We start from the raw sequence: 17988 nt of genomic DNA, 5'->3' as shown, positions 1-17988 counted from the left end.
TCCTGACCTAATGCCTCTCACCAGCCTTAGGCCCTACAGCATTGAAAGAAGGGGTTGGGGGAGCTGTGGAGGCTGCTTTGTGTACTTAACAATTGTGCAAAGCTACTACAGGCTAGGAAAACAAGACCTTGGGGCAGTTCCCAGTGGAATTTTTGATATCCCTGCCATGCTGTGAGCATCTCTTTCAAATAAGCAAGGAAGAAAAGCCTTTTCCAGATTCTTCAGCCTCTCATTACAGATGTCTGAGACTGGGCTCACATATCCAGGGTAATTACAGGGCATCAATCACAGAGGCAAGGTTGGGGGTCAGGCACGCCTGTCTTGCCTCTGCAAAGCTTTTGGTGCTCAGCTGTTCCCAGCAGGTTTCTTCATCCCTAGCCCATTCAGCACAGAAAGGAACCAGCAGGAAGCAGTCAAGAGGTTGGCCACCCACTGAAAGGCTTAATGAAGAGCTGATGGACCTAGACAGGAGGAGGAGGTGGGAGCCATGTGGGAAAGCCCCGGGGAAGAGCCAAATCTAAAAATAAAGACCCATGTTTGCACCTACCCAGGACAGTCCAGACTTTGCAATCAACAGGATGGAGCATTGGCAGAGGCAGACTCCTGCTCATCTCTTTAAGATGTATTTGCTTACTCCACTGTGTGGCACTAAACTGTCCAGGAAAAAAACCCAATGAGCAAAGGGAGAGCTTATCATTCTGACCTTTAATCAGAGCTCCAGCAAATCGGGGCTGGAGAAGGGAAGGGAACCTAAGAACAAAAGGGAATAACTTCTCAAGTTTATGCCTCTAAGGAGGTTGGAGATGAGTCCTTGAAAGAGTAACTGTCACTAGGTACCATCTCTTCCTAGGCATCCTTTGGCTACCATGCTTCTGGCCTGCAGCACTGCTTTTATCAGGTGGGCAGCGTTGGCTTTCTTCCTTGCCCAGGAACAGCTCTTTGTTGTGACAGCTAGCTGTATCCTCCAAGTGTCCTCAGAGAAGCAGCAGCTGCAGGCAGGCCCCACCATTCAGCAGCATCCTTTGTCCTTGAGCTGGAATGCTGTGAGCTGACACCACCTTCCAAAGGCCTTCAAGAATAAAGTGGACAAATCAAACCCTGGGGTCCCCCTTGAAAGTTGCAGCCACCCTCACAATACCCTAAACAGCTTTTCCTCTAGCAAGGGCTGTGCCAGCTGCCTCGCCACTCACTCCTGTTCTTGTAGCCAGAAAGGGAATTGCAGAGTACAAATCAGTGTGAAAGAAGACCAATGGCCCCTCTGCCCTCTCCTTTCAGTACTTGCTGTTAGGAGGACCTAATCCTGCATGGATCTTGAGGCGGCAGGCAAAGGAGCATCCTGGATATTTGAGCTCTAAGGCTTTGCCTGCTCACTCAAATTCACAGCGATTCACCTGCCCCTGGGTGCAAGGCAGCTCAATCCTCCCGCACCAGTGTGGAGCCTGTTTCTTCCCTGAGTGGGCTCATGAGAGGCAGGGGATTAGCGGATTAACATCTCTGGTGACAGTGGGAAGGGGGCACACGTCAGGGAAATCGACTGTGGACACAAAGCCTTGAAAAACACCCAACGATGAACCCACCTAAGCTGGAAGCTATTTTCCTTTGTTACAGACAAATCCCATCCCTTGCTGTACACAACTTACCCTTAAGCAAATGTTTTGTGCATGGCACCATGGGAGAGAGAGAACAGCAGTTCTCCTCTGGGGTGCTCTCTGGTCCTTCGAGAGCCACAGAATGAAAGCAGGCAGCAGTGCTTACCTGAGAAAGAAGGCTCCTGGCTTCCTCCTCCAAAAAATTCTGGACCACGCAGCTTTGCAAACGTCGTCGTCTCCACACTCTCCAGGCCTTTTCCAGCAGGCGCCGCTGGTCCTGCCAGGGAAGGAGGCAGTGCCCAGCCTGGGCTGTGGCAGGAAAACTGCCTCACATCGCTCTACTCCCCAGCTGTCAGATCCCTCGCTCTCCTCTCCCAGGATGTATGTGAGGCTGCCAGAAGAGCAGGCATGCCCTGCAGCACCCACCAATGCTGCTCTGGTGACAGGACCAGCCACTCACCAATGCCTCAGCCAGGGCCACCACCTTGCTGGCCTCTTTCCACTGATGCCATCCCTTTGTCAGACAGCGCAGTCTCCTGCCACGCTGGCACTGGCGAAGCATCACTGTGTGGTGCCAGCACCTCAGATACTTCCTCCTATAGGTAAGAAAGGAAAATCAGCTCTAGCAGCCCAGCAGTCCTACAGGAAAGACCCTTCTTGATGGCAGCAATAAAAGGAAGCTCAGAGCCCTCCACTCCACTTACCCAAGCCACTTTTCCTCCCTCTCCTCCAAGTCTATCTCAGCTTTGTTGTCTTGGATCCTTGGATGTACAGGAGGGTGTCCCACCACACCAGAGCTCTCTCCCAGGTGAGAGAACTGCAGCCTTTCAGCCCTGGTTTGTTTTTTGTAGATCACCAGCCAGCGATGAATGGCACTGGGAAAAAGCCTGAGAGAGGCAGCTGGTGCTGAACCATTTTCTCTGCCTCTTCTGCTTTCTAGGGAAGAAGAGAGGAATCACATAGGAGCTAACCTCACAGCTAGAGAGGGGAGACATCAAAGCTGCCATGAGCCCTTAGTCCTTGGCTTCTGAACACAGAGCAACCCACAGAGTTTGGCTGCCATGAGCACCTACCTTACAGAGGAATCCCAGTCATCTGGCTGGCACACACTACGTCCCACCCCTCCTCACTCACACTCCCCACTCAGCCCCACAAAAGGAAGCCAGGAGGAGACATCTTCTTACTCATGGACCAAGCCAGAGACATCTTTCTGCTCTTCCTAGCACCTATCAGGGTACTGCACTGACGTAAGCACTGGGAAAAGGCAGCTGCTTTTGTCCAGTAGTTGCAGGCCTGCAAACAGAAATAACACAGCTGTAGCCAAGACCAAACACAATACACAGCACACATACAAAGTAGCCTTAGAGATACATTTACGCTCACATCCCTGCAGGTAGTTAAATGTGCTTGAGCCCAGGCTGGAAACTGCACAGATGAGATCCCAGCAGGACTGACTCAGCCCTTCGAAGTCAATCGACCTCTTTGTGGTTTGCTAGCTGTGAGCCTTTTGAAAAGCTGCACCTTTGACAGCTCGCTCTGCTCTGCAGGGACAGTGATTATCCCATCTCATCTCTGAGCAGAGAGGAAGGAGTGCTCTTGTCTCTCTGGTCAGAATGTCCCCATTCCTTATGGCTGTACTCCAGATGGCTGCTGCAATCAGTGCCAGATTATGGTACTGAAGCTGCAAGCAGAGTCTGTGAAGAATGCCAAGGCAGCGACTAAGCAGCCACCACATGTCAAAGCAGGTTTTGGCACAAGCCTTGGCACCGTATCTCAGTGCCTAGGGACCCAACTGAGGTCTTCATGAGAAAACAGTTAAGAAGAACTGTGTCACAGGGACGTCTTTCTTACCTGTTTCACAGCACCCACAGATCCCAGACACAGAGCTTGCCGTCCCCTGGAGGCCATTCGCCAGCGGTGACAGGCTTTAGCCTGGGAGGGTTCCTGCCTCCTGTGGCTTCTCTCTCCCAGCGCCTGCCGTTCAGCTCTCAAGAATCTCATTCTCCACTCAGTAAAACTCACAACTAGGAGGCGGTGCTCTCTGACTTCTTTAAAACACGAGAGAGCTTCACGCTGCTTCAGTCTGCAAGCAGTGACCTGGGCCCAGCTGACTAGGCACCTGAGAACACAAGCACAGAAAAGCAGCAGATGCTTAAGTCACATCTCCATGTCAGCACCAAACAGGCTACAGACCAAATTCTACTTTCTCAGCCCACTCTGCAGTGTCACACTTCAATGGTCAAAGCAAGAAAAAGGCTGCTCCTATTACTTCTTCTGCATCCAACATTTATGTACCTTCCTCTGTGGTGCATATTCTTCCAGTACCTCCTCCCTGGGAGGTGTAAGTTCAGATTCCTCACTACGGTTTTCTTCTGCTAAAACACTTGCTCTTGTTTTACTTTCAGAATCCCAGCCCTGTTGCCCCTCAACTTTTCAAAGCTTAGGGGAAGGTCTGCTTCCTTATGGCCATTTTAGCATTTCTTCCTCTTCAAAGGCCTCTGCAAACCAAATGCCATGTTACATTGTTTTTTCCTTTGCCTACAAAACACTTTTCCTAGGCTGCCCTGCCACTACACACAAAAGATTCTCCCCGAGAAAGAAAGGAATTAGATTAGTCAGTCTACATACAACCTTTATCTATGCCAGAAGCAGACCTTTAGGATGATGCTTGAGGGAGGTTTTTTCCTTATGGGATGAGAACAAATCTGCTAAAATCTCCTTCGGCCCAGAACCCAGCAGACTCCTTAAATCTGCTTGCTGCAGAACCAGGCTGGATTAAAGGCAGCAGCTTGTTGTCAAGATTTGCATTTAAATTTCTTTCTTGGCTGCCACAAACTAAGGGCTTGCATACACGGGATGCCTCACTAGAATGATACAACATCGTCAAGGAAACCATTCTAGACCAAAAAAGTCAATGTCTACAGGACTTACTATTAACAGCACTGTAAATCTGCACCCACAGTAATCTCTCTGCATGAACAGGAGGCCAGTCCTCCTCTGCAACCTCAGACACCAATTTGCTTTTAACTCCTGGCTTACCCTTTTGGTTCCTTGTTCCACTTGGACTTTCATTATGCAAATCACTCCACTGCACCGTAGGGCAGAGGTGTAAATATCCTCTGCCTGGCAGGCTTCTCTAAAGATCAAGAGAATCTATTGCAGGTTAGCCTAGCATGAAAAATGCCCCCCTCAGAAGAGACAGGGCTCAGCCTGTACCATGTCCAGGTGAGAAATTAGAAGTGCTCTCTCATCAAAGGAGAGCTCAGAAGGAAGATTAATGATGGAGACACTGTACAGGATGAAGCAACATTAAGGACTTCTCTGAAACACACTTCCCACCGGGGTGCCACGATGCAGATTGATTTGCAGAAGAAAATGCAATTGGGTGGGGTAGGTGCAGAGCCTAAGCATCACACACTAAGGTTTCACTGGGTTTTCAGTTGCTCTATCCTCTGCAGGTCTTTGTCTGCTCCTGAACCTAGTCTGGGTGATTTCATACGACTTGGGGGGAGGGGGGGTAACACGCAAACCATCACAAATGCAAAAGGAAATCTGCTGGGGCCAAACTTGCTCTTCTCACGCTTAAACAAATCCCTGGTATATATAATCTTATTCCTTCTTATCCTCTTGAATCACCTCAAAGAGAACCACTTGAAAGCTGGATCACTGCAGCTGGACTCCTGACTGCATTTCAAGTCCACAAACAAAACAGATTTCAGTGCAAAGTATGCTGGACAACAGCTAAGAGAAGTTCTCCACGACTGACAGCAGACACCGTGCTCTTCAGATTAACTTTTCGTGGTTTAAGGATCTGCACCATAACACAAGACTCCAAAATATACTGCAGTGTCTCTTCTGCTAACACTGTGATGAAGCCAGCATCAAGTTCTCCCTTCACAGGCTTTGCTGCACACTGCTTTGCTGCAGGAATATACTGAACTCCATTTTTCACAGTAGTTTAAATTAATATCAGCACACTGGTCAGAATCTAAGCAGTTCAGGTTTGTAAGCATCACACCTCTGTTAGACCTCTGCCCACTATTCCTTTCAACAAATACTGAATAATTCCAGTGGAAATGGGGCTTTCATTTTTTTCATCTACACAGATTTGTTTGCATCTCCCTTGCTTAGTTCACAAATACCACACTGCGTGGCTAAGGCTGAACAGAGGTTCCGGAAAGGAAAGATATTGTGACTAACAAGGTGAGTGTGAGGCTATGGGTAGCAGAGTCATTAACACAGGAGCACCCCCAGGGCAGCACTCCTACAGCAGCTCCATTTACACACCAACCAGCTGTACTTTCAAACTCGATCTGGTCTGAGCACACCAGATTCTCCGCTACATAAACTGCTCTTTGCTCAAAGCTTGCTTCAGAAATAGTTTGAGGGTAGGAAAGCAACCTGTGCAGAAGATGACGTTCCCAGAAAAAAGCAGCATACTTCTGCTTCCTTGTTTGGCAATACCACTTCTGCAGGACCAGCCTCTTCTTCTCTTGGCAACTGTGCTGAGCCCACTGCTGCTGCAGCTCCCGCACAGCACGCTTCCCTGTGACAGAACGCAAGAGCCCAATGACTTTTTCTCCATCACAGAGTTCAGACGAGAGCTGGGAATGCATCTGCTACAAATACCAAACAGTACAGGGTTTTCTAAGGTTTCCATCCTCTCTTTAGCAGCTGGAAAGTCCTGTAGGGCTTTTTTCTGACATTGTTTCTTCCCTTCCCTTCCCTGATCACAGGTGGCTTCCACTCTCATCTGTAAGGCAGTTTTCCATCAAAAAATTGGTCTGTTCCTTCCTTGGCATAGCATTTAATGCACTTTGAATCCCTTCAGGGGTAGGATAAGGACTGTTAAGCAGCCCCAAAAGATACACTGCTCCCACTGCAGCAAAGCCTGACTGTTGGTCAGCCTGGAGACATGTTCAACTTATGAATGCTGCTCCTCAACTCCAATTCGCTCCCCTGCTGCTAAAATGCATTGCTTGAATACTCCTTTGCAGTGCAAGACAATCAAGATCCACTCCTTTTCCAATCAACTGCGAAGGGAGCACCTCCCCTAGCATAAAGGACTACAAACCAGCAGGGCCCAAGTCCTGTTTGTAACAAAAATGCAGGGACACAGCCATTTATTGACCCCTGGGCTAGACCATTCTGCAGAAGCAGTGTGCAGTTACATCCAGAAGCAGGACTTACTCCCTCCTAACCACTCCCACTGCAGCCCTCTCCTACATACACAAGTGCTGCTGAAGGATAGAGTAACTCACTTTGCCAGCAGGAATGCCAATGCCACAGAGCATCAGCAGTCATCTGGTGAATGTGACTTTGGAATCTCTGGTCAGCTTCCACTTTCTGCAACAGCCTCTTCTTCCACAGGCTGAAAGCCTTCTGGCAGCAATGAACTTGATGTTTTAGGGCTGCTGCTGCTTTTTTGTTCTTATTTTCCATGACCCAGTGGTGCCAGCTGAGAAAGGCTCTGAGAAAGATAAAAGTCATTGGACCAGGCTCTGAGAAAGATAAAAGTCATTGGACCAACATTAGGAACAACTCATACAAATTCACACTCCTGTTGCTGAAACTTTTAGCAATACAGATACACATGAGAGGGTCCAGGAAATACATCTGACCCATTAACATACTTTCCCCATAAAATGCCAGGGGAAACTGTGCACAGGGCAACTTGCTGAGTAAATTGTTCTGTCCTGGCTGTGCCAGGCCTGATGTTCAGCTTCTGCACGGGCAGAGAGAAAGATGAGTTTAGCAGGTAGGAAGTTACCAGGGCTTGTTATCAGCAGTGCTGGCCCTGCTCTTATTTGTGAGGCATCCTATCAAACCAGAAATGACTGTGTTCAGATATACAACCTTCAGGGAGGTTGTGGATGCTCCCTCCCTGGAGATGTTCAAGGCCAGGTTGGATGAGGCCTTGAGCAATCTGCTCTAGTGGGAGGAGTCCCTGCCTATGGCAGGGGTTTGGACCTGGATGATCCTTGATGTCCCTTCCAACCTAAACCATTCCATGATTCTGTAACAGTTTCAAAGCAGTAAAAGCCGAAAAATGAGATGCAGAACTCCCAGGGAAGGCAGAAAAAGACAGCTAGAGGAAGACTTTTTTTTTTTTTAATGAAGTGCAGAGCTCTGGGAACCTTCTGGAAAGTGCAATGCCTACCGAGACAGCTGAGCGAGCCTGTGGTACTCCTGGGCCTTCACAAGGTGCTGAGTTCGAGCCGACCAGACAATGAAGTACCTCTGCAGGAAGTATTTCTCTGCTTGGTGCCAGCAGCTCTTCACCTCCTTGTCAGAACTGCAGTCCTGTAATCCAGAAAAGTACAAAATGAAAACCGGACTGTAATAGAGTCGCAGCATCACCAGGGTTGGAAGAGACCTCACAGATCATCAAGTCCAACCCTTTACCACAGAGCTCAAGGCTAGACCATGGCACCAAGTGCCACGTCCAACCCTGCCTTGAACAGCTCCAGGGATGGCAACTCCACCACCTCCCCAGGCAGCCCATTCCAGTATCCAATCTCTCTCTCAGTGGAGAACTTTCTCCTCACCTCCAGCCTAAATTTCCCCTGGTGCAGCCTGAGGCTGTGTCCTCTCGTTCTGGTGCTGGCCACCTGAGAGAAGAGAGCAACCTCCTCCTGGCCACAACCACCCCTCAGGTAGTTGTAGACAGCAATAAGGTCTCCCCTGAGCCTCCTCTTCTCCAGGCTAACCAATCCCAGCTCCCTCAGCCTCTCCTCGTAGGGCTGTGCTCAAGGCCTCTCACCAGCCTTGTCGCCCTTCTCTGGACACGCTCAAGCATCTCCCCTTGCCACTCTGCTTTCTGTGGCTCCCTAACTCCCTGTTGCTAGCCCACACACACCCAGGCACAGCCATCAAGTGCATCCCTTGTCAGTCATACATCGCCAACTGTTTCCAACTCAGCTGGCAAATGGCATGATAGTTATCCAGAGAAATGCCTCCATCTCCCAAACTTGTCTGAGAGAGGAGAGAAGACAAAGAGAGAACAGCAGCAAGGCCTTCCATATGCTGTCAGGGACAGGCAGAGGCTCTTTGCTAAATGGAGCTCTGCAGAGAACATCTGCACAGTTACGTGCATAGCATTGTTTTTCAGCCTTACCTCTTTCCATGCAGAGTGATTGAAGAGAGACTGGACATGGTTGTCTGGACTCTGCAGCGCAAGAGACTGCAATTGACCTCCCATAAACCAATTGCTTCTGCAAAACAAGTGTCAGTGGAACATAGATGAAGGAAAAGTATCCAGAAAGAAGATTGAGGAGACATGAGGGACTCTCCAGAAGGAAAGAATTCAGTCAGACCAGCATGCTAAGGAACTGGTCTCCAACTCACCCAGCTGCAGTACTCCATGGAGCAAAGGCCTGCAAGTATAGCTCCTCACCCAGCTCAGCTGGCAGCTCTGTGTGTTGGTGCAGTTGCAGGAAAGAGCTGTAATAAGGCATGGGTGTGAAATCCTCAGCAGTCAGAATGGAGGAGAAGCTCTGCTGGCTGCTGTCACTAAAACTGCATTCCTGCTGGTATGGAGAGAAGAACATGCCATCAGGTCAATGGCCCCCACAGGAATCACTCAGCTAACACTTCTGACCATGCCATTTATTCCTCTGTTTGCTCAGGACCCAGGAAAATCCAGGATGCATCCAAAGGAACTGCAGGCTGGCAAGTACAGCTCTGGAATGCAAACATAAAAGTGCTGGGAAAGTTATTTCTAGAGTGAGCAAAGGGGAAACGGACATATGTATTTTCTCAGTGACAAGGCTCTTTGTACCTCATCCCTTCCACCTTGCAGCCACAATCAGAAGCAAGTGCACAGGAGAACCTCAGTAGCCTGGCACCTTCCCATACCACCAAGTGATGAACAAGGAAGGGCACAGAGAGAAGCAACTTTGCAATTTCCAATGACGTTTAAACTCCAGGATCCTATCAGCTCAGTGCTCTTCAGGCCTAAATACAAAGCACAGCTTGCCAATGACAACATCATGCTGAAGCAGAAATTTTCCCTTCAACAAAACCATGAATTAATACCTCAGAGCAGTCTGGATGTATTAAGACCTTCTCACCTTTTCCAATGAGCTCTGAGAGGCCAGAATAGCTGAAGCACTGCTGTCAAAGCCAGATGATGTTGAGAGGTCTTCTGAAAACAGCATGGTAAGAGGTTCTCCATCGACAGTCCTGTGCGAGTGCTTAGGACTTTGTTCAGTTGTCTTCAGCATGAGACACTTTTGGTGCCATAATTTCAGAGTCTTTCTGAGTCTACACTGCTCCAAAGTCTGAGAGAAAGAACTGAGAAAGAAGATATTGAGACAGCAAAGTGACTGAAAAGAGATACCAGAAAGGGACACTAGAGCAGACATGATTAATGACAGAAGGACCATAAAGTCAAGTGCACACTACTAATGAGGGTAGAGTTCCAGGAGCTTACTCTTCTTTACTCACTCAGCTCTGTGATGCTCGTGCAGCCGTGATTTCCACAGCAGATACACTCTCTGGAGCTTCACCTTTTGGCAGAAGTCATCAAGAGAGTAGCCTGTTTTCTCTGGCAACTGTTTCTCTGTAGTCCACAAAGGCTGATCTTCAAGCCTCTTTGTTGCAGTCTTGTCAGCTGCTGAGCCTATAAGTGATTCTTAACCAGAGAACGACAGGAGACATTTGTCAGAAGGCATTCCTAAGAAACTCCTCTCAGCCCTCAAACTGCTTCTTTTCAGCAAGGTTTAAGACTTCCTGCCAGGTTTATGAAGCACAGCAACAGATCTCCCTGTAGCTTCACTGACACGTCCACAACTAGTCCTTTTCTCACTCTGATTTGTAATCTGAGTATCATCTGAGCCTCCCTGTTATCAGACTGGTCTTCACTTCAAAGAAGAGGAAGGAGCCTAAGCATCTCCACATCTTCAATCCTGCACAGTCCCCAAGCTGCTCACCATAATGTTGCCTCCACCGTAGGAGGAAGAAGTTCGCCATTGCCTGCTTATTGCCTTCTCTGACCTGCAGCATCTGAGCCCACCGCTGGAAGTATTTCCTCAGTGATACCACTCTGAGGTGGGCCAGGTTGCACCTGCAAAGTGCCTTCTGCTCAACAGTCTCCTTCCATGCAACAAAACACCTGAGAATATCAAAGGAAAATTAAAGCCACATGGAAAACAATGTGTACAAGTTCATGTGTCCTTCTGAGATTGGATTTAGCTCAGGAAAGACAGACAGAAGCTGTCTTCTTTAAAGTTTCTATTCACTTGTCTCATTAAAGAGCCACTGTCATGCTTGGAGCATAGCAGCAACAGTGGATACACTTCAGTTTGATCTTTAAGGACATCAAAGTCAGGACCAAAATGCATTGGCAGTGCACAGGGGACAAGTTGTAATGTCTCTGGCCACAGAAGTTCCTTTTCATGTACGTATTCCTACTTTCATCTTTATTAACTCCTAAACCATAAGAATAGATAGCTTTAAGATGGAACAACACATCAATGTCTGGGCTGGCTCTGCCATTCCTTGGACTTTCACAGTGAACAGACTTCACACAAAAAAAGAGAACACATCAGCTTACTGGGAGACCAAGTGTCTCTGGATCCGAGTCGTCAGGGCCAAAATCTGTTTCATTTCCAAGCATCTGGAACGCCACCTCCAGAAAATGTTTCGTAGCTGCTTCTTTTCCAGCAGAGCACGGGCTTTCAAAAGCCTGGCTTCCTCTTTGCTCAGCAGCTCCTTCTGCAGGCGCCACAGTCTGAAAGCTGCTGTGTTGCAAGGCAAGAAGAGATTGACAGGAAGGAAAACAATTTAGAAGAAATTCAAACAACTTAGTGTCAACATAGCAAACATTCTTTGGCTGAACTCCAGCTATCTGAGAAAGGGCACCTAAGGGAGCCAGCTCACATTGCTGGAACCACAGCAGTTGCTGCAACTAAATTAATACAAGGAACAAGGTAAACAGTGTATGACAGGATGAACAGACCACCATCCACCACCACAGATACTACCTCACCTGTCTGCAGGTTCAGGTTCTGAAAGAGTCCAGTCAAAGCACAACTAAACACGAATCAAGAAACACTGTGGAGCAGGGATTATCTCCAAGCTGTTCCAAGGCTACGGGACATGTGCTCACCAGATAGACGTCTTATATCTCTGATTGCTTCAACTCTCAAGCAGAACTCATCTCCTCTCTGCCTACGATGAAGCTGTGTCCACAGTCCTCCCTCCACCCTGAAAGAGTGATGAGCATGCTTTAACATGTCTGTCCAAAGAGACACTCAGAGAACAAAACCCAGAGTCTTCCTTCACCCTTGGTAGTTCTCTCCTTCTGTCTGGACTTGTTTTCTGCCTTCAGAATCAGACAGCACAACAAAAGATTTTTCTTTTGACACCTTTACAGTTCTGCTAGAGGCTGTAGTATTGCCTCACTCCCATCTCATTTACACCTGTGTCACACAGGCAGGTAGCTGAACTCAAGAAATAGTACAGGAGTATTTCTGTCAGACTGACCAGATTCAGATCAGACTGAAAACACAAGTGCACAGAAGCTGCACAGAAGCTCTGGAATAGGATCATTAAGTTCTTAAAACTAAGTTGCTAACTCTTGGCAGTGTTTATCTGCAGCAATACATCCAAAGACCTGGAAATAAGTTTCCCATCCTGTGTTTGTAAACCTCTACTTGTCCAAGATAACAGAAAGAGAATGTTCTCAGCTTACCTACAAGCCTGCTCAACTTCCTTTGAGTATCCCTCTGTAAGCTGGTGCTGAGCTGAGGTTGTCATAGCTGCTAATCTTCCTACTCCAAAAGACCCCACTGATGAACTTTGGGTATAAGAACACAGCTCAGGCTTCAGGGGTTGCTTCCTGATCTGTTTGGCCACAGCCTCCTTCCACTGAAGAAGAAAACACAGAATTAGTACCACAGGCAGAGGATTGAAATCAGGGTCCACATCACTGAATGTCAGAGGGTGCCCCTTCCTCCTCCCACTCCAAACAGGACTTATGCCTTCTCTGCCTGCACAACAGAAAACTCCTGACATCCCCTCTACTGTCTCTAGCCCATCCTCACCCTGTGGAAGCTGACAGTGAGTAGTGCCAAGGCATGTCTCTGCTGAGCTGCTTCCAGCTGCATGCTCCTCTGGTGCACAGCCCACCGCAAGGCACCAAGGCCCTTCCGAAGCAATTGCTGTCTGTAAAGCTGCCTGGCCACAGCCCTCTTCCACAGGATGTGTTCCCTCCAGGCTTGGAAACACCGAGTTAACATTTGTCTGTCACAGAAGTACTGGAAACTTAAAGAGAAAAACCAAAAGTGAGCTTCAGTTAACAGAAATGGAAGTTAGACACAGACAGGAGGTAGCAATCAGAGTTCAGCATCAAACCAAAAAGAGATGGTTTGGATCATTTTAAAGCGCAAAAAACCTGCAGCCTTACACCAAACTAAGGTGTCACAGTTGCTGAATTGATAGTAATTTCATGCACATCTTACTCACAGGTCACAAATTTGAACACCATCTCATGGATAAGCCCAGCTCTTGGTGTCTGCTAACTAAGCAGTGAGCACACCAGAACTGGCTGCACTGAAAAGCAGCACATGTGGCACCAAGGCTCCCTCATTGCCAGCACCATCCAAGGTAGAATTTGGAAGCCAGAACTTCAAAAATGCAGAAACTACTTGCTAGAGCATGCTCCATTCTAGGTGGCAACTCTCTGAAAAGCTGCACCCCTGAGCAGACCGTGGCAGAATAATTTAGGTTCAGCCCTAAACCACATCATTGCCAGGATCATGGCTCCTTAGCCACTTCCCAGCAGTTTCCCTCTCCTGTTAACTACCAGCACACTCACACATAAACACTGAGCCTTTGTACCTTTGCTCATTCACCTTCGATGACCAGAAGCTGTTTTCTGAGACCTGCAAACAGACAGAAGACCATTATTCATACTACTCTGTTCTGCTGAAGACTTTATCTGTGCCCAGCATGGCAAGCCATTTTGGATGGTGACCAGAAAAGTGCTGCCTCCGGGTGGTGTATTGTGTCAGATGCCTTTGACACTGCCCCACCATTGTTCTGTGAAAATTCTTACATACTTTAGACATAGAAAAACTCCCAAAACCTGAAATCTCGATTATGTACAGAATGAAAGCCAGTTCAGTGCTTTCCCTCTGCATCCAGATCCAGAAAGTATAAACAGATGTTCCCAAGAACAACCAAGTTCACAAGCTGGTCTTTACGAAGAACGATGTGAGGTACAGAGATGTGTGTGTTAGGATGGAGCAGGACCACATGAGATGAAAATCTGGCCATTCAGTACCAGCAGAACCACTGTTGTACCTCTGCACCTCTAGCATCAAATGGAAACAAGTGAACAAGGATGCTACACCATGAGTACACCCTCACCTCTCTGGACACAGTTCCCTGTGTCTGGCTCCTTTCTTCACCACACCATGGTTCTTCGGCACTCTCCTCCAGAGAAGGTTCTTCAGAGTGTTTGAGATTAGCATCAGCTTCCAAATTTCTCCTCCTCTGGGAATATTTGTTTCTTCTTCCTTCTCTGCTCACATTCACACAATCTATCTTAGAAAATTCACCAAAGCCTTCTTCAACTTGAATGCGAAAAGGACTGGACTGGTTGCTGCCCACCACAGCCACTCTCTTGGCTGCTCCTGAGTCATACATCTCTTCTGTTTTTTTCCTGAACTTAACATGAGGTTTAGAGTTGTTGACTTCTACAGATTTAATACTAAGCTGCTGGACTGGTCTAAACTCTTTATCTCCAGGAGAAGTGACTCTCACACACACTTCCCTTGGAGTCCCATACATGGCTACACCAATGTTCATCTGAGCCCCCCCCAAATCTGTTTCCAGTGACACCTGCAGACCCTCTGGATACAGACTGGTTGGAAGGTCTTTCTTCCAAGATACAGCACATGGGGTTGCCCCATTAGATGTCTCTTCTCCTTTAAGAACCTTCCCAGGGGAATGACTTTGTGTGTGAACATAAAGACTTCCACTTTCCAGAGCCGCTTTTGCCTGGGATTGGCATCTGAAATAAGGGGAGCAATTGCATGAGGAATCTGCTTCTGTATCCACTAGCCTGCCAGACCCCACTCCAGAAGTGAGTGTTTCTGGCTGAATGTCACCTGAAATTTTGGTTCTCCATGCATTCAAGTCAATGTATCCATATCTATGAGAGACAGAGAGAGGTTCTTCATGACTGAAGTCCCTTGTTGCTGCAGTATAGCTCCAGTCCTTAGCAAACGGGACACCCCATTTCAACCTTGCCTGAGCAACACTGGTCTTTACTCCAGCTAGCTGTTCTCTTGTGCTCTGGCTACTAGGAGGTGAATCATCAGGAGCAAAGCAGAAACTTCTACTAACTGTGGAAGACTTGCGCTCCAGAGGGAGAGAGCCTGACATCCCCATCAAAGCAGTTTCTTGCTTAAGCCTCTGAGTTGCACAGTACAAGCTAGCAGAGATCTGTGAGGACTGCAAAAGAGTCTGAAGGGACTCTAAACTAGATGAATCAAGATCCCCCAAGGTCAGGGCTGAACTATGACAAGCACTCACCCTTTCACTTGAGCTCCTTGAAGAGGGACACACTGCTAATTCATGCCTAAGAGGGGGCTCTACACTATGAGATGACAAATGTGTATTGACCAGTGGAGGGTTCACAGGATCCATACAAGAGGCAGAAGGAGATTGATGCGGTCGTTTTTCCACCAGATAGCCACTATCCTTGTTCCTGCCTCCTAAACAGTGATGCCAAGCTGTGTGTATGGAGCAGCTACCAGCTGCATTTGCTTTCCAATGGTGGTGTTGAGGAGAGTCAATGTTCTCCCTCCTTTTCCCCTCTAAACTATAAGCCTCAAGACAGGAGTGTCTCTGAGGGAGATTCACAGCAGGACTTACTGACAAAGCAAGACAGGGGATCTTATGAGCCACATGCTTTGAGCCATGCAGCTGCAGCCTAGAGCAGAGATTATTCTCTGCTGAGATTCTCTCCTGTTGCAAGCAGGAACTGGAGAATTTGCTGGTGATGTCCTGGAATGGCTGGAAAGGGCAGGACAGGTTAGTCTGTCTCAGACTGGGATCTCTCCTCCTGTCTGACGGAGGTGTGGTATACACCCAACCTTGTTCTTCTGTCTGTCTGGAAGTCACATTGAATGCTGCAGTCTCAAGCCAGCAACGAGAAATATCTACTTGACTTCTAGAGCCCACATACACATCATCATTGATATTCTTCTGGATGTTTCTTTGCTCTGAAGAAAAATAAGAAGTAGCATAAACAAAGGAACATGCACATTTCTCACCACATCTTCCCCAGTTTGCTGATGGCATTGGGTACTTCTGCCTCTTGTTCAAATCCACCAGCCTCAGTTCTCCAAGTATCATGGACACTACTCTCTTCCTGTTTCTTAGCAGACAATCATGTCTGGCAGAGCAGGAAGGACTGAAAGAGACAGGTTCAATTCTCCACAGAAAACCTGGAAAACAAAGACTTTCAGCACTATGCATGCACCTGCAGCTTGTTGCTAGCAAGGCTGAGCTACCCTGCTTACAAGACAAGGTCATCTGTAGCTGCTTTTTCAGACTACTTTACCTCTAACCAGATCTATGTGACACCAGACAAGCACAGGTCTAAAAGAAAATGCTTTTACAGAAGCCAGAGCAATGTGGTTCCAGCTGGAGTACAATGCTTACCCCTCTTCACTGACTGGAAGTCCAGCCCAGATCTCCTCCACACTTGTATTTTCTCTAGGGCTGACAGAACAAGTAGTGCCTTGACTTAAGGTACTATTGAGCCACTTAACAGGTGAAAAATTGTTCATGTGTTATGTTACAGCCCTGCAAAAGTTCAAGGCTATGCAGGTAGGTTTCCTCTTGTCCACACTGAAGGATGAAACCACATTTACACATCCGGGGACTCTACACAGTCCCCTGACCTGGAAGGGCTACAGCATAGGTAGAGATGTGAGACCTAATTTGCAGTCTAACCACTAAGTCAGATAGTTACATGTCTAACAGTGATGCTGAGCACAGCTTCCTAACCGGTTAACAGGTAGGTGCAATTTGAGGGGCCCGTGCTTTTATTGCCTCAAGTTTTAAAAGCAAGTTGTCAATCACTCTGTCATTCTAACCATCATTTTTTCTCATCCCTCTCTAAAACCCAACAACGATACTGTGAAAGACACACATACCTCTGTCTTAAAACCCTACTCAATCTGAAGCGAGCAAGACAGCACAGCCTATGAAATGGATGCCCACTGGCTTGTGCAAACACACTCAAATACCAGAAAGCCTCCTGTCAAATTGCACTCATTCTCCTCTAGGAGCATCTGAGCCTCAGTCATCTCAGTTTGCAAACAGTCTGTTTGTCCTTCTCACATGCAAACTCTTTCAGTAATCATCACAAACTGGGGGACAAACCCAATTACTAAAGCCACAGGAGACAGTCATGCAGCGTTGCAGTTATCCTTGGGAACTGCTGTTACTGCCCTCCACACATCACCAACTGTACCACAAACTGAAAGATTCCATGATTTTTCTGGGCAAGTAGAAGCTGGCACCTACAGACTGAACAAAGCAAGGCTGCTGCCATTAGGGTGTCTGAAGCACAAAATGCACTGGGCTTGTGCTCCACAGAAGCTCCCCCAGGAACACCCAGCCAACTAGCAACATACCACCAAAGGGTGTTACAAAGGATGCGAACTGTGAAAGGACATGAGACCATCACATTCACCAGTGGTATTTTGTTCCATAAACACTTGGAACCTGGCACTGGACCACTTCATGCTCAAGAACCTAACCATAACCTATTTTCTTGATGACTCATGCAATTTTTTACTTCTCCATCACACTTTTTCTGCCAGGTTCCAGGTTCTCAACATGCATTCTTAATTTCAGTCTCATTGCGGTCAGGAAGAGCTAATTAACCCTGCCCAAAAGGCAACAAGATTTTATGAAGTGCTTTTTAAAAACTTCTAAGGACAAGAGCAAGGACTCAAAGCAAGCTGCACACTTTGCAAAGTCCATGGCCAATGGATTTCCTACCAGCTTTTATGTTTCCAACTAAAACATTTAACATGCTCCTATTATAATCACTTTGCAGCAACATTAAAACCTGAAACAAATCCAATTAAGCAAGGAAAAAATAAGCTGATCAATGCTTTTCTGTTGTTATAAGCAAAAGTAAGTGAACAGTGCAGTTCTTGAAAAGTAGACCAAGCTCCTTCAAGTGAATGCCATTGCAGCATTAAGGTAACAGCAGACCCATAACAAGCATCTAAGTACTGCATGGATAATGCCGACTTTCCAGCCCTGCAGACCAAAGCGGATCCATTTCTTGTGGCAAGATGGGACCAGTGACTGGACCAAGATCAGGCCTCACATGCCTCTTAGAAACTTGATTTTCCCCTCGTCT

At 47.4% G+C, this 17988-nt stretch overlaps 1 protein-coding gene and 1 long non-coding RNA gene across 3 annotated transcripts; both read right to left on the bottom strand.

Moving 5' to 3' along the window:
• Positions 1-686: 686 nt before the first annotated feature.
• Positions 687-12456, bottom strand: C36H1orf167 (chromosome 36 C1orf167 homolog). 2 transcript variants are annotated; one of them, XM_064172233.1, is made up of 17 exons: positions 12286-12456; positions 11701-11798; positions 11146-11332; positions 10523-10704; positions 10038-10224; positions 9662-9884; positions 8937-9115; positions 8707-8803; positions 7750-7892; positions 6851-7059; positions 5991-6135; positions 3441-3708; positions 2774-2882; positions 2294-2525; positions 2050-2185; positions 1756-1866; positions 687-1069 (listed from the first exon to the last, which is right to left on the bottom strand). In XM_064172233.1, the coding sequence occupies exons 1-17, from the start codon at positions 12348-12350 to the stop codon at positions 1010-1012; spliced, it is 2631 nt and encodes an 876-aa protein (XP_064028303.1). In that variant the 5' UTR covers positions 12351-12456; the 3' UTR covers positions 687-1009. The 2 variants fall into 2 exon arrangements, with proteins under 2 accessions (XP_064028303.1, XP_064028304.1); XM_064172234.1 differs by having other exon boundaries at positions 11146-11329.
• Positions 12457-12643: 187 nt separating this feature from the next.
• Positions 12644-17011, bottom strand: LOC135190457 (uncharacterized). Its single transcript, XR_010308526.1, has 3 exons — positions 13965-17011; positions 13434-13477; positions 12644-12857 (listed from the first exon to the last, which is right to left on the bottom strand). It is a non-coding gene; the product is annotated as an uncharacterized LOC135190457 (long non-coding RNA).
• Positions 17012-17988: the final 977 nt, after the last annotated feature.

Source organism: Pogoniulus pusillus, chromosome 36, assembly GCF_015220805.1.
Source record: "Pogoniulus pusillus isolate bPogPus1 chromosome 36, bPogPus1.pri, whole genome shotgun sequence".
In the NCBI taxonomy this organism is placed as follows: domain Eukaryota; kingdom Metazoa; phylum Chordata; class Aves; order Piciformes; family Lybiidae; genus Pogoniulus; species Pogoniulus pusillus.
The sequence above is the reverse complement of the archived record's forward strand: the minus strand, read 5'-3'. Positions and strand labels throughout refer to the sequence as shown.